This window comes from Lycorma delicatula, chromosome 1 (genome assembly GCF_047948215.1).
Source record: "Lycorma delicatula isolate Av1 chromosome 1, ASM4794821v1, whole genome shotgun sequence".
Lineage (NCBI taxonomy): Eukaryota > Metazoa > Arthropoda > Insecta > Hemiptera > Fulgoridae > Lycorma > Lycorma delicatula.
This window is the reverse complement of record NC_134455.1, coordinates 372,958,644-372,975,499: the sequence shown is the minus strand read 5'-3', so window position 1 is coordinate 372,975,499 and position 16,856 is coordinate 372,958,644. Positions and strand designations below refer to the sequence as shown.

Genomic DNA, 16,856 nt, shown 5'->3' with positions numbered 1-16,856 from the left:
AGTTTGTAACTGGTTATCATTCTTCCCCACTACAGCAGCTCTGTTTGTAGGTTAACACAATATCGAGATGAGTTCTCATGTTCTTTAAACTATTGGTAGTCATGTTTCCAATCACTAAAATCCATTGTCAATGAACTGACTTGAAGCTAGACAAAACAAATCCCTGGCAGGGGGGAATAAATTTGGTAATCCCTACTCACTAGATCTCCATTAACAAGTTTTCTGTCAAACAATGCTTTGTTCAAATTTGTCTTCATCAGGGTATACTCTTTTGAAGTGTTCAAAGTCATCATCTTTATTTTGATTGAAACCATCTTAACAAAATAAGTCTCTTGTAGTGAGTGTCTTTAATTTTCACAGTAATGGATCATTACTTGGCTTTAAGTTACAAGTAATTCTAGTAGTAGGAGTATCAGGTTTTTGTTTTTGTTTTCTTCAGCATCAGATGCAACTTTATTTGGATCTCCACTTGGCTTGGTTGACAATGATATGAGACTTCTTTTTTTCCTGTTTAGCTTTTGGGAATTACCATTCAGGTATTACTTCAGAGGATGTTATGTATGAGTGTAAATGAAGTGTATTCTTATACAGTATCAGTTCGACCAGATGTATAGTTAACTGAAACCCAACCACCAAAAACACCAGTATCCATGATCTAGTATTCAAGTCCATATAAAAGTAACTGCCTTTACTAGGACTTGAATGCTGGAACTCTCGACTTCCAAATCAGCTGATTTGGGGAGACACATTCACCATTAGACAAACCCAGTGGAATAATGATATGAGGCTAGGTTGATCATTAACTCAGCCCTCTTGTTTGGCAGTAGGCACAACAGATCAACAAAAGTTGTTTGGACCCAAACGTTTCTTTATTGACCTTGAATTCAGTGAAGGCGTTGAATCAGATCGGGAAGAAGTTTCCTCTGTACTAGGATTAACTTAAAAAAATTATCTAATTTTACAGTTTTACTTCTTGCTTCATTCACCTTCTTTTTCTTCTTGCCCACTACTTTTTTGGTATTTTGTACCACTAAGCCTTTTGCATCCATCCATTTTTTTAGTTAAAATAACACAACCAAAACTAATTCTGGCTTTTCAAGATACACCAGTTCCACAATTAGAAACCATTCTACTATCAATGGCATTCTAATTTTAATAGTATTCTAATAGTATTTATTTATCGACATGCTATTCTGGTAATGTCAGTACTGTAATAACAGGGAAAAAATTAATGTATTTATAATAAATAAATTTTTCTTCAACAAAAAATGTTTTCTGAAGGAGAAAAAACCACCATTACTAAAACCAAACAAATAAAACAAAAAAAACAAACTAAAAATTATTTACTAAAATAAATAATAACACATTATTACAATAAATAATTTAACACAAATTAGATTTTAAATACGAATACAAAAACGATTAAAATAATAAAATTAATGTAGACACATGTATTAAAATGATTTATTTGAAAAATGTGACATTTAATAAACAGCACATTATTTCATTTCCCCCTCAAATTATACAAGTATTTGATCAGTTTCTTGTTAAATATTTAAATTACATCTGTAAATGGCATAAATTAATGAAAAGACATTTGTTTTTTCCTTTAAAGTAATAAATCTATTCATGAAACTTAAAAAGTGTTAAAAGAAATTCACAGCAAAACTTTTTGTTAATTATTTATTTAAATGTATCAGTACAGGTTAAGATTTTTAAATGACTCAATCCTACAGAGAATCAAAGAATTTACCTAATTAACAGTTGAAATACTGATACAAAATAACTAACAATTTTTAAAAATTAGATGGTTCAAAATATTTCGATTCCTTTTGCTTCAAGACTGCCTGGACGCACTTGGCCATAGTAGTAGAAGCACGACTAATGGGATCAGTCATATAAAAATCTTCCAATGCTTTTTGTTTAACATTCAATGGTGATTTTTGAATTTTTGTTCCCAAAGTCTGAAAAATATACATAAAAATAATGTTTAAACTGTAAAACTTTAACAAGTAATCAGATAAAAACTTTAAATAAATCTTCAAAACAATTCAAATGTAATTATGTCTGTGCTAACTTAGAAGTAACAAAATTATACTAAATTACATATTTAAATGATTTACTATCACAAGAAGAATTAAAGACTCCATTCTCATGATATTAAAAGAACACCTCGCACCTTCAGTTCTAGCTCTAATCTCTTTCAACGTATGTGATCCTTATGACTTAAAACTTAGCTCAGCGATTTTTTCATAATTCACAACATTCCACAAGTCTATTTTCAGAATGTTATTTGGCTGTGTGATCATGTTTTTTCAGAGTTTCCTTTTAGCAACAAAATTCTAATCCTTAAAATTACATTTTTAGTATGAAGAATTATCATAAACTATGAAAAACCATAATGCTTTTTAGAATATGGTGCTTTGGAAATCGTACAAAATGCTTGTTTAAGAAAAAAGATCTGGATTAGCATGAAGAATGTGTTCCCATTCACTCCTCAATGATAATACATATTTTTTCCCATTATCATAATGTAGTACATCTAGTACAATTACACATGTCTATCCTTTACAGTGCAGAGCATCATAAGACAATATCTTAGTTTCATTTGGCCAAGTAATGTTTTAAGACTTCCATGTGATGAATGAGCCACGTTTTCAATGTTAAACGCACACCCGGCTTTCATTACCAGTAAACAAACCACAATTGCTGTTAGCATATTTCAGCATGTCCTTTGTAAATTTAATTTAAAATTACCTTTAGTCATTTGAGAAAAAATTAAGTAAAATTGCTAATGCTTGATATATCTTACACACCATCTTGGTTTCATTAGCACTAAATTTTGAACAAAACTCAATGGCAGTAGCATTGTTTTTAACATAGTTATGCACAAAGGCTGGATAGTGATTGACTGAAAAAAATTTCATGGCTGCATAGCAAGGTTAACTGTGGAACTGTGCTGAGTTCTTTCCCTTCTCTTCTGCTAAAAGAATTAAGTAATTAAGAATGTTCTCAACAACCAACTTCTTACGATGGCCAATTTTGTCTCTTACAATTTTTTTTCAAAAAGTGTGCTACTTGCTATAATCAAGTCTGTTAGGTGACATAACACAACAGCTATATGTTATGTGCACGGTCAAGAATAACATGTCATAAGAAAAATTGTCCAATGCCAGGAATAACAGAGAAGTTAAGGAAAGGATTGGTTTATTTGTTAAGCTGATAATACATCAGCATGCCTGTGAAATGCAGATGATGTTAATTCTGACTAGCAAAGAAATTGGCTACTGAGTAAATATAATAACATGACAGTAATTATAACAAATCTTATTGCTGTTCCTTAACCTCAGATATTTTACTTTACAGTATTTTTGTTTGCAAATTGTGATATAACATGATGCAGTTTCAGTTTTTCAGTTTAAATCAAATTATAATTTTCAAAATAACAGAACACACTTTTTTAAGTGATTAATCTATAATTACCATTGTAATAATTATAATTACTCATTGTAATAACTATAATTACTCATTGTATTAATCTATAATTCTAACCATCTAGATTTTCAACTGATACTTTGAAATAATAAACCATTTATAATACCTTATAAAAGGTTTATGAACTAGTTTGTTGGTATTACACATACGACTGCAATTTCATTTTATAATTACCTACAACTTAAGCTACCTTTCTTGATTATGCCTATTTTTGGTGCCAACCAGATCAGAAGTAAACTTCATTTAAGTAATAAAGGGCGGGCATATTGAGATTTATGTAACAAAACTATTTGAGAAGAAGATTTTGAAAAAAAAAACAATAACTATTCGTTTTTTTATTTAATTCATGTCTTAAATACAAATAACATGAATGAAGTGGCTATTATCTCTGTTGAAAAATCTTTCTCCTAAATTACAGGGCCTCAATTACATATGCTATTTTAGTTACAAACTGATCAACTTTTATTCTGAAACTGAAAATTTAAAATATATAAAAATAAACCAATGAACAACATACTACAGACACTTTGTATATTCAATTAGTTAAAAAGTTTTCATCTCAATCTTACCTTAGAAAGCTCAACAGCCTGCGTGAAAAAATTGGCTTCTTCTGCATCCCCATATCTTGTAAGATTTGGTGAAACTTCTTCTAATCTGCTTCGGATTTCATTTAGAGTATCATATGGTAATTTGTGGCCTGAAATCTATACAGAAAAAAAAGATCAGTAATGTATTTCAAAGAAAAATTTCAAGAGAATTGTACAAAAATTACATTATATAATAATGAGAAAAGTACTTAATTATAACTCTACTCTATTAGAAACTTGAAAAAATTAATTGATTAACACAAAATAAGATAAAAAAAAATTACTCTTTTTTTAACTGAAGCGCAAATTATAATTTAACAATAAAGAAATCAAGTCGATTGATATTGACATTAGTCACTTCTGAGATCAGCAATGTTCTCATTAATAAAAAGAATTCTGTTCCAGATTTAATTGAAAAGCAAGACTTTAATTCTTGAGAGCCTTCTTCATTAAGCGGGAATTAATTACACTGATATTAAAAAAAATTTAAAACAGTATAACAAGCTCGCTAAAATACTTACAACCATTACAAGTGGCCATTTTTTTTTCTATTAAAGTTACAATTTTCACACATTTAGTTTAGTTAAGTTGTACCTTTAAATTCTGTGTATATTAATAATGCGCATTTGGAGTTAGACAAACAACTGAAATGAAAACTGTTGATTAATGCTGTTCTTTCACCATAATGGATTTAGCTTTAAAATGTCTACATTACAGCCACATTCTCCTGAAAATACGAGAGGTTATCTCTAAAATAAAGGCAGTTTCATTGTAAAAAGATTTATTCTGAAAACTTTATAAATATTTTTTGTTTCTCTTAAACTACTTCTCTATATAATCGCCACATGAATTAAGACATTTATTGACTAGCTTCAATATACCCTCATTGTATTCTTTTTCTGCCAGTCCATTTAGCCACAGCATTTTTAAGTTCATTGTCACCTGCAAATTTCTTACCACTGAAAAATTTGTTCAATTTCCCAGACAAATGGTAATCAGAAGGAGTTAAGTCTGAACTATGTGGTGGGAGATCGTAAATCTCCCATCCAAATTTTCTCAGTAAATCATGTGTCGGACCTGCAACAAGTGGACGTGCATTATCACGCAGCACAACGACACTGTCGGTCAGCTGCCAATTTTGAATGGCATACTGTAACTAATGTAGTTTCACAGTAGGCTTCTACATTTATAGTCGTTCCACATATCATGAAATCGATCAGCAGTATGCCAAACCTATCCCAAAATATGTTATCAGTTTGCGTCTAAATGGCTGTGGCTTGACCTTTGTTGGTCTGGTTGCTGATTAGGATGATGCCATTCACTTGACTGCCATTTTTTCTCTGGCGTGTAATATGAAATCCACGTTTCATTACCAATAACAACTGAATTAAGGAATTCAACACATTTTTCTGTGTAGCGCATCAAAAATTTCAAAGCAGATCCCATTCGGATTTTTTTGTGATGTTCCGTTAAGATATGTGGCACCCAACATGCACAAACCTTTCTGAAGCGTAAATGGTCACAAACAGTGTGACCGATAACAGCTCTTGAAACATCACGAAATAAAAAGGGCCAGAGTGGAAATCGTTGAGCAACGATCTTTTCTGATTTCATCATCGACGCATCTCAACAAGTCCTCCGAGATTATTGAGGTCCTCTATACGTTCTTCATCATGCACATTGATTCTGTTATTTATAAACCTTTCACACCATTTTTACAAGTTTCTTTCATTCATTACATTGTCACCGTACACAGCAACCAACTGCCTATGATTTTCAGCCAGCTTAAAGTTCTGATGGTTTAAAAAAACATATGACTCCATGTATTTCACAGTCGGTGGCAACATCGATTTCCCTATTCATTTTATAATGTAATAACTCACATGTAATCAATGATACTACAATGCGACAACTTACAGACAACAATGCAGTGTGTACATTACTAGCATGGCCGTGAACAACACTAACGTTAAGGAGTGTAATTTCTCAGCGGCCTTTACTTAAGAAATATTCCTCATAGAATGTTAATCACCATCACATGCAATGTAATAACAAGTCTAAAATTAAAATTTTTATCTAAATGAACATTAACCTGAAAATTAAAAAACTCATAAAATAATGAAAAAATAAATATATAAAAACAAAACAATATATAAAAATTACCTCTGAAAGAGCTCTAATAATCTTCCAGTCTTCACGGGCCATACCTGGAGGAGAAACAGCAACTAATGTTTGCTGTGCTCTACCTTCTGTGTTAACATACGATGCTTGTTTTTCTGTATATGCTGCACCAGGGAAAATAACATCTGCCATGGTTGCCCCAACATCTCCATGATGGCCTGTAAAGATTAAAATAAACAAATAAAAAAACTATGTGGATATTCTTTTCCGATTAAAGAAAAAAATTAACAGACTACACAAAATCTTTATAACAATTATAATAGTATAATTACAACAATAAGCAAAATCATACATGAAGAAAAAAGTTCAGATGCAGTTACTGCTGGTTCATTATCATTTAAAAATATGTTGAGTGATTTACATTTGAATAATTATTCTAGCAATTCTCTAAGTATAATTCCAGTTGGCTATGGTGGGAATTGAGTTTTGCCTTCCCACGTCCACCTCTTTCATTCAACATGACCTCCTCTTTTAATCTCTTTTCAATACAGGAGTTAATTCTGTTTCTTCACTATATATAATTTTTAATTAAAAAAGAATATATACATACACACATGCACACACTTTACTATCATTCTCAGTCTTGAACCATTAAGAGAGTGTTTCATGCAAAAGCAAGAATTAAATGAAAAATATGTATATATATTTTCACTTAATTACAAAATATGTTACCTGAATAAATTAAATACCCAAATATAACAGGGTATTCACTCAACTGTTCAATTGATTAATTATCTAACCTCATACATCCACTGAGGACGTCATATAAATAAATAATAACAAATTAAAAAAACTAATAATGTAAAGGACCTTGATAAATCACAAATGTTCCCGAAGCAAGATCTGATCTGGTGATTATTCCATCATCAGCACCGAGCAAATACAGGACTTTAGGTTTGTTTTCTCTAATTATTTCTACATTGGGTTTGTAGCCTAAATCCAGAGCAGCGACTTGAGATGCTACTTGATGAAGAACATTCAAAATCTTCCAGTCCTTGTCCTGGTCAAAAGAAAAAAAATTAAAACCCATCGTTGATAATAACAATGATAATAAAAATTATTTGACTACTTATACAATAAAAATATTTTAAAGCGACCAAAAAAAATCCCTCTCTATAAGTCTAGTTCTAATGTTAAGAGATACTTTTTTTAATGGAAATTTAACTGAAAATCAAGATTTTATTTATTATGAAATTCTGAAGAATTTATGTTTTTAATTATAAGGTATTTTATATAATTAAAATAGCTTAGTGGTATTTATAATAGAAAAGTAAGAGATGAAAAACAGTTCAGAGAGAATTGGATAATATTAATGAGAATTTGGAATTTTAATATAGTGACCAAAGTACTAATCAACTATGACCAGAAAGGACTTTGATGAGGAAGTAAAAATCAATCTACTGTCATTAATTAAACTGCGATAGATTGTGTACCTGGCCATAGTTCGTCTTGCAAATAAATGAATATATAAATTAGACAATACAATATACGTTTTATTTAATTATACTATCATTTTGTTCTGATTTTCTGCTTTAAGTGCATCTTTTCACAGGGTACTATTACAAATAATGAAATATACTCATGTTAAAAAATAAATTATAAGCACATAATATTCTGTCAATTATCTGGTTATCATATATGCTGCTGCCAGTTTAATAAAAAAAAATATTAAAAATTAATTGTATGATTTCTATAAATCATCTTGTTTTCCAATTTGAGTAGTTAATTAATTATATTTTAAATTGTATGTAAGTTTTTAAGTGTGTATGGATTTTTAATTTGTAGTAATAAAAAATGTAATTTTTAGTAATAAAAGGAATTCACTCCCCAAATGAAGCAACAAAACCAAACTGCTAAAACTAAAATAAAAATAGACCCTACTACTAATTAAGTATGAATCTTACCAAAAAAAGCTACCAAAAAAATAACTATAATCATGGATAAACTTGAAGTCATAGTCAAAAATCTTAACACTTCCAGTGCCGGTTTGAATATTTTGAAATTATTAAAAAATCTAACTGATTTTTTTTCATAATTTAATTTATTTATATGTAGTAAGTATATTTATGTAAAAAAAAAAAATTCACTTTGTTTAAAACAAAAATAATGAAATGACGCATATGATGCATCTGCAGGCAGGTGACTGAGATGTGTGTGTGTGTATGTATGGTACCAGGGGTCAAACATGTGGCGTTAGTTATTTATAGCAGTTCTTGGTCAGCGATATAACTTATTCTTTATTACAATATTTCTGCTTATTATTATTACCATAAATAGTCAAAACTTGTTAACGTTTTTACTTGCTATTATGACCATCTACACATAAAACAAACTACGGAGTACTGTTATGAATAACAAGTCAAAAATACATAAAATTAAATATATACAATTACTTTTATTATTCATTAATTATGTTCCGGATTCTAAAAATTTTTTATACAAATCCTAATTACAAACAGATTATATACAAAAATAAAAAATAAATTTAACCATTCTAATGTAAGCAAATTGGATATTTTTTTTACATTTGGCGGTACTGATGCCCACAATATATTAGAAGGTAAATCTGCAGGCTTTTGGTTATTAGCAACAGGAGTCCGTTCATCAACTAAGTTTTCAAAACCATCGTCTTTGGAATTTTGTTCTGTAATAAGTGTCATGTTTTCTCCATCATCTTTTCCAGCTTCACAATCGTAGTCACTATCATCCCCCCACCCATAGTATGAGCACTCTCACATCAAAATCTTCATCAATATTATTGTTTTATAAAAATTCTTTTAATTTAAACTCTGGTATTATGTTTTTTACGTCTAGTTATTGGCTCTTCGGTTTTGAAGATCCTGGCATTTCATAATCAGCCATAATAAGTAATTAAAACAAAAAACAGAGACCAAGCACGAATTTACGTTGTTAATGTATCAAACAACATGCCACTACAATATAAAGAATGTGAATGAAGATCCGACTGCTACAACAACGGAAAAATGAGTGCAGTTAACGCACACGAGGCGCATGCGGGCTGGGGAATGAACAATAAGAAGCCGTCACTTCATCATTGGTACTGAAGGTGTTAAACAGATTGCAAAAGAATTGGCCCACAGTAAAATCCATAAAAAACATCAATGGCGGTATAGCAAATGCAACGAAATAGTGAAGAGACATCAAGCATGGCTATTACATCAATCCCAAAAATCAGAAACATCCTTCTAAAATCTAGTAAAACAAAGAAAAGAAACCACCCAAACCATACAGAAAATAAAAAGACAACACCATAAAGATACACTGAAAACAATAATAGAATTACACAAAACCTTCAAAAACACTCCAAAAATATGAACCCACAACACTAATAACGAAGGATGAAAACTATAATCTAGCCCATAACAATAAAGACAATGTGGAAATCCTAGCTAAATATTTCAACAAATTCTTAAATTGTGAAGAACTGACAGAACTCCTAAACTTAAACACCAACATCCCAAAAACACCACTGGAAAACATCAAGCCTCCAATAAGAGAAGTTTATCAAGCAGTGGGTGAGCAGTGGATTGTATCTTCATTACTTCTACTACATTTCATTACTTTCATTTTGCTCTTGTTTATTTTCATGCGGTAGTTCTTGCGTCAGACTTCAACCATTCATTGTTCAGTGTTTCTTCTAAATCTTTTTACTCCCAGCTTGAATTACACTATATCATCAGCAAATCATAGCATCTTTATCTTTTCACCTTGTACTTTTACTCTGAATCTAAATTGTTCTTTAATGTCACTAACTGCTAGTTCTATATAAAGATTAAAAAGTAACGGGTATAGGGAACATCCTTGTCAGACTCCCTTTGTTATTACGGCTTCTTTCTTACGTTCTTCAATTATTACTGTTGCTGTTTGATGTCTGTAAATGTTAGCAATTGTCTTCTACCTCTGTATTTCAACCCTAATTTTTTTTAAATGCTGAACATTTTATTCCAGTCTACGTTATCGAATGCCTTTTCTAGGTCTATAAATGCCAAGTATGTTGGTTTGTTTTTCTTTAATCTTTCTTCTACTATTAATCTGAGGCCTAAAATTGCTTCCCTTGTCCCAATACTTTTTCTGAAACCAAATTGGTCTTCTCCTAACACTTCTTCCACTCTCCTGTCAATTCTTCTGTACAGAATTCTAGTTAAGATTTTTGATGCATGGCTAGTTAAGGTAATTGTTCTGTATTCTTCACATTTATCTGCTCCTGCTTTCTTTGGTATCATGATTATAACACTTTTTGAAGTCTGCTGGAACTTCCCCTTTTTCATAAATATTACACACAGTTTGTATAATCTATCTATCACTTCCTCACCTGCATTGCGCAGTAATTCTACAGGTAATCCATCTATTCCAGGAGCCTTTCTGCCATTCAAATCTTTTAATGCTCTCTTAAATTCAGATCTCAGTATTGTTTTTCCCCTTTTATCCTCTCTAACTTCTTCTTCATCTATAACACCATTTTCTAATTCATTTCTTCTGTATAACTCTTATTCCACCCACCTAACGACCTTTCCTTTCGTATTATAAATCAGTGTACCATCTTTGTTTAACACATTAGATTTTAATTTATGTACCACAAAAGTTTCCTTAACTTTCCTGTATGCTCCGTCTATTTTACCAATGTTTATTTCCCTCCACTTCTGAACACTTTTCTTTAATCCACTCTTCTTTTGCTAGTTTGCACTTCCTGTTTATAGTATTTCTTAATTGTCGATAGTTCCTTTTCACTTGCATTCTTAAATTTTCCACATTCATCCATCAGCTGCAATATGTCCTCTGACATCCAAGGTTTTCTACCAGTTCTCTTTGTTCTGCCTAAGTTTGCTTCTACTGATTTAAGAATTTTCTTTTTAACATTCTCCCATTCTTCTTCTACATTTTCTACCTTATCTTTTTTACTCAGACCTCTTGCGATGTCCTTCTCAAAAATCTTCTTTACCTCCTCTACCTCAAGCTTCTCTAAATTCCACCAATTCATCTGACATCTTTTCTTCAGGATTTTAAATCCCAACATACATTTCATTATAACTAAATTAAGGTTGCTACTAATGTCTGCTCCAGGGGAAGTTTTGCAGTCAACGACTTGATTCTTGAATCTTTGCTTAACCATGACATAATCTATCTGATACCTTGCAGTTATCAGCTGGCTCTTTCCATGTGTATTCTTCTATTATGATTTTTAAACTGGGTGTTGGCAATTACCAAATTATACTTCATGCAAAACTCTATTAGTCGGTCCCCTCTTTTATTTCTTTTGCCCAGCCCATATTCACCCATAGTATTTCCTATTTCCTTCCTTGCCTTTTCCAATGCTTCCATCTCCAACTATTATTAAATTTTCATCCCTTTTATATGTTTAATTGCTTCATCAACTTCTTCATATATACAGTCTACCTCATCATCATCATGGGGACTTGTAGGCATATAGACGTTAACAACTGTTGTCAGCTTAGGTTTTGATTTAATCCCTATTATAATAATTCTGTTGCTATGCATTTTGAAATACTTTACTCTCTTCCCTATCTTCTTGTTCATTATGAAACCTACTCCTGCTTGTCTTTTATTTATACACTTGGTACTATTGTTTTTATAAAAGGACCTTGGTTGCAGTCTGTTGAAATAAGCAGCCAGAGTTTGGATCCATATTTTAACATTATTAAGCTAGCGCTAGTGCAGAATAAGTTGCAAGACTGTACGTTTCTTATAGAAGACTTGGTTGGTCTACCTTTCCTGCTGAAGTTTTCTTTAGAGGATTTGAAGAACTTACTTATCCTTGAAAGCTTCCCTTATTTAATTACATAATTTATTTATCAGTTATAGTAAATCAGTACTAAACTCTATTGAATAGGACTCCATGACTATAATAATTTTTAAGCGAAAGCAATAATTCATTAAAAATATTCAGTAACACACACACACACACAGGAGAGATAGATAGACACCCACGGACTTATTGTTTTTTGGAATAATTATGTTTGATTGACACTTTTGTAATTCTGTTATGTACGCATGCTACAGTAAGTCCTATATGCTTTCAATGCGATATACAAAATCAATAAATTAATGAATTGGGCTTAATACACTAAGACAACTTACCACACCAGCATTGGAAGCCAATTTTATTGCCAACTTTTGAACGTTGGCCAATATAGCAGCTCCATCAGGACGACTAAGTTGCTGAGCACCAACAATTATCATCGGCCGTTTTGCTTTTGAAAGAGTATGATTAAATGGATGCCCACCATTCACTAAACTTACTAGACAACCAGGGTCTTCTCCTAGATACTGTAACAAAGAAAAAAAAAATTATCACTACTTGTAACACTGTCCCCTAACAAATAAAAAATTCAAGTACTAATAAATAAATACAAGTACTAATAAATTATTAATAATAACATTATCCACCAAAACGATATAAATGTAAAGGTATCTTGATAATTTAATGAAAATTACCGCATTCTATGCACAAGAGCACATTTGAGGGTACTCTATCGCAGCTGTATACATTAAAATGTACAAATAAATTGGCTTTGTTTTTCTTAACTTATACTTCGGTTTGCTTGTAATTTACTGCACACTTTTTAATAAAGTGTATGGCCGGATTATTAAGAAGTGTTCTTAGTATTATTAATTAAAACGATATGAACATTTAAGGTGCTTTTAAATGTTCTTCAAGACTTAAAAGACTGTTCTTAAGAAGGAGTGCAATTTTACATGGTTCTGAAGAAACTAATTTTCTTTTGATATCTTTTTCTTAATACATGAAAACAACATACAGTGTTGATTTTAATTTATGCATGTAGGTAAATGAATAGAGGAAATGAGGTACTGTCAAACACTAATATACAACTATGTGACAAATATTAAATATAAGAAAGACTTGAACCAGATTTACAATAAGACATGATCTAAAGTCCTGTGATGTTCTCTTTCATGACTTTATAGAATTGAATTTTTGATTTTTGTTGATTTATTTTTAAGTAGTCTTATTAGTACAATACACACATTGTAAACTAAGAGGAATGAAAAGTCACTAAGAGTTTTCATATTACAAAAATAGGTTGTCAGATCATGGTTGGTACTCATAAATATGAATAATGCTGATCAATAATTAGTCAATTAAAACTTATCTATTTAAAAAACACTTTTTTCAAACCAGACAACAAAATTGTTAACATGCAACTCAACCATATATTACCAGAGAGGGACTTATTATGCTTCCACTGCAATTTTAACTAAATCCATCTAAAAGATTTTCTCATTAGTTTATTTAAAATATAATTAATGTTTTATTTGTTTTAGTTTCTAAAAAAATTTTAAAAAATCAGAATTTTCTACATTACTGTTTATATAAATATGAGGTTGAACAATTTTATTAGCATCTAAATTTTCGTTAATTTTATAATAATTTATTTTTTAATCTCCACAGATTTAATATAATATTTTATGTATTTATTTTTTAAACCTTAATAATATAGAATTTCCATATTATAATTTTAACGTTCCATTTTTTAATTTACAATTAACTGTGGATTTTATGACAACATAATGATCAAAGTTTTATCACGATTTATCTTGAACCATCCAGGCAAGTGCTAGAAGAGTAGATATCTACTCATTCTCAAGGTGGTCTATGCAATGTAATATTATTTATTCTGACAGATCAGAATAAAATGTTTACTAATACACTAAATTTATTTGATAAAATTAAATGTCAGGTTGGTCACTAGTTGAGATCAACAAAAAGGAACTAAAGAAAAACTACAGGCATTATAAAATAAATATATAACTTAATGAATATATTAACATGTATGTTATTCAATGAAACAAAGGAATTCATTCAATAGTATATCTGTTGTACAAATCCGTTTTTAAATAAATACAGATGTTTTAGATGCTATGACTGCAATAGTTGAAGATGATCTGAAAACAGTATAGTCAACCTAAGAGTAATAAGCAGATCATTCCAGGCATATTAAAGAAAAATGGTGAGTAATGCTGTCTGTTATCTGTTAATAAACCAAACATCATATTATTACATATTATAGCAGAAATCCAATACATGGCACATATCAATGAAGCACATGATAAAAAAAGGGACAAAATGTATAGACACATTATTCAAGATTAAAATGAAAAACTTAGATATTGTCTTGAAAATGATAATGATAACAATGAAAATCATTCAGAAAACAAATACTATTATCAATTAGGTACTGCATACTTAACTAACATAATCTGCATGATTATTAGAAAACCAGATTGCATTTAATTATTTCACCACTAAGAAGATAATTCAATCCAGGCCTGAGCTGTGATTGTGAGTAATATCCTGTTTAGTACAAAAAGTGGATTCATCTCCAGAAAACCAAGAATGAAGACTGATATATTCCTTAAATAAATTTTCAGAATATTCATCAACAGATCTCAATTATACATCAAAAATAAGTCCTAAATATGTTCTAATTAAAAATATCTGAAAAATAGTTAACTTTTTAACCAATTATTTTTTAATTTTTGTATATTCCAGTAAATTTAATATGAACTTTGAACTGTATTATGATCAACATTAACAAGAGAACTATATATTATTCTTTGAAACTTGCTACACATGTTTCAGTGTAGTCAACTTACACAATATATAAGTGGTTTGAAACTGAACTCACAATAGTGTGAAGTTATCTGAATCTGAAAATATAGCTTAGTGAATAAAGAAGTTAACTTTTTACACATATTAGTAAATAACAGGTATGGGTAACACAGAAATTCACTCTCCTTCTTCCTCAGGCAAGTGGTGTTAGAGTTGGAGCAGTTGTTTTTTGTTAGAGCCTATGTGGAGTAATGTTCCTGAGTGACTGTGAAATTGTCAAGGACTGTGATTTCTGACTGGGAATGACACAAAAAGTCAAATTAGTAGCTGATCAGGCTACCAATTGTCAGGCTCTGACAAGAAGCTTGTCAGGTAAAACCAGGCTTTCTACTGGTGTTCTTAACCTCTGAAATTATGCTTTTCTAAATAATTTGAATTTACACTCGTTGAACTGTTTTAGACAATAATTTTTTAAACTTTAATATACATTGGTAAAAAAAGTGCGTATATTTAATTATTGTAGTTCTTAACCTCTTTCTCTTTTTTCTTGTAACTTCTCTACAAGAAGAAAGAGAAGAAAATGAAGAAAGAAAAATCTAAAAAAAAAAGATAGGAATTCTTTCTACAAATAATCTATAGAAAAGCATCAAACTGTGGATAATAAAAATAATTATGCTTGAACAAACAAAAGGGCAGGTTGAGTACTGAACTGAAGATCAGGCCCTAGACCTGGAGATATAAAAACTGCTGAGAACCAGCAGAATTAAAGTTTTCGGTACAGTTTGTGATAAACACAAGTATGGCTTATGATAAATGCAATCACAGTGTGAGAGTATTCAGAGTGAGTGTGTGGTAACAAACAAGCAAAAATGTGTTACGAATATTCCATTTCTGGACAGTGGTTAAGTGCGAGAGGCTTCGTTGACTTTTTTGTGATCAGGAATGAAAGTGATATTACTCCTTAAAGAACTGTATGCCAGTTGTCTTTTGTAAACATTAAAAGTGAATGATTCTTGCATAAAGTGAATTGATTTTGTGACTTGTATAATCTCTTATTAATTCTGTATTAGTTTTTATTTAATTATAATAAACTTTTTATTAAAAATCATAATTATATTTTGCTATTTATAATTGACCTATTTTATATAAGTAATTTAAGAATAAATAAATTATATTTGTAAGACCTTTTATGTTTTCTATCTCTCAAAATCCTTGTCAAACCACAAACACGTAACAATATTAATAACCAGAACCTGAATTAAATTTTTGAAAAACTTGAAATTGTTCTTAGATAACTAGCACAAAACCCTTTAGAATAACCTGCTTATGGCTCTTCCATAATGTTCAGTTAAAAAATAAAAATAAAAAATTAATTGTATTGGTAAAACATTGGCAATAATTGATGTATAAATATGATTTGAGTTTTTTTCTAATGTAAGTGAATGACAGATTTTTTTAAGAAAAATAAGTTTTATCAAAAACACTGCAAAGAATAATTAATGTTAAGCAATAAGTATGGCTGTGTGCATGTGCATGATACAATTTCAAGACATGTTCTGAAAGTGAAAATAAAGAAAATAATTTATTCAAATATGGTCCAGAAACACTTCATTTCCAAGTTATAGCTTATAAAAAATGTTGTCTAAGGCAACATTTTTCTTAATTTTTCATTCTTATTTTTCAACAGAAGAAGTTATACAAATTATTGCTAAAATAAAGTGTTTTGTGCTAGTTAACTTAGTATAATTTCATGTTATTTAAACAATTTAATTCAAGATCTATTCATTAATATTAAATATCAAGCACACTGTTTTTTTACTGTTTCTGCTTCAAGGGTAAAATTAAGCCAAATTAAAATTCTTGGAACATATATACAAAAGGTAAATTACACGATTTCACACTGCTTTTGAACTATCAAATAATGAAAAAACCATGTTCTGTAGTACCTATAGTAATTTTTTACATAATTATTATACAACATA

At 30.0% G+C, this 16,856-nt stretch overlaps 1 protein-coding gene across 1 annotated transcript in view; it reads right to left on the bottom strand.

Annotated features, from left to right (window-relative positions):
• Positions 1–1,328: 1,328 nt before the first annotated feature.
• Positions 1,329–16,856, bottom strand: part of ND-75 (NADH dehydrogenase (ubiquinone) 75 kDa subunit) — a 61,261-nt gene continuing 45,733 nt past the window's right edge. Inside the window, exons 9-13 of the mRNA XM_075353691.1 lie at positions 12,381–12,569; positions 7,074–7,263; positions 6,246–6,421; positions 4,065–4,199; positions 1,329–1,964 (exon numbers count right to left, since the gene is read on the bottom strand). Of these exons, the coding sequence (XP_075209806.1) occupies positions 1,797–1,964; positions 4,065–4,199; positions 6,246–6,421; positions 7,074–7,263; positions 12,381–12,569 (858 nt within the window). The 3' untranslated portion in view covers positions 1,329–1,796. The remainder of the gene's footprint in view (positions 1,965–4,064; positions 4,200–6,245; positions 6,422–7,073; positions 7,264–12,380; positions 12,570–16,856) is intronic.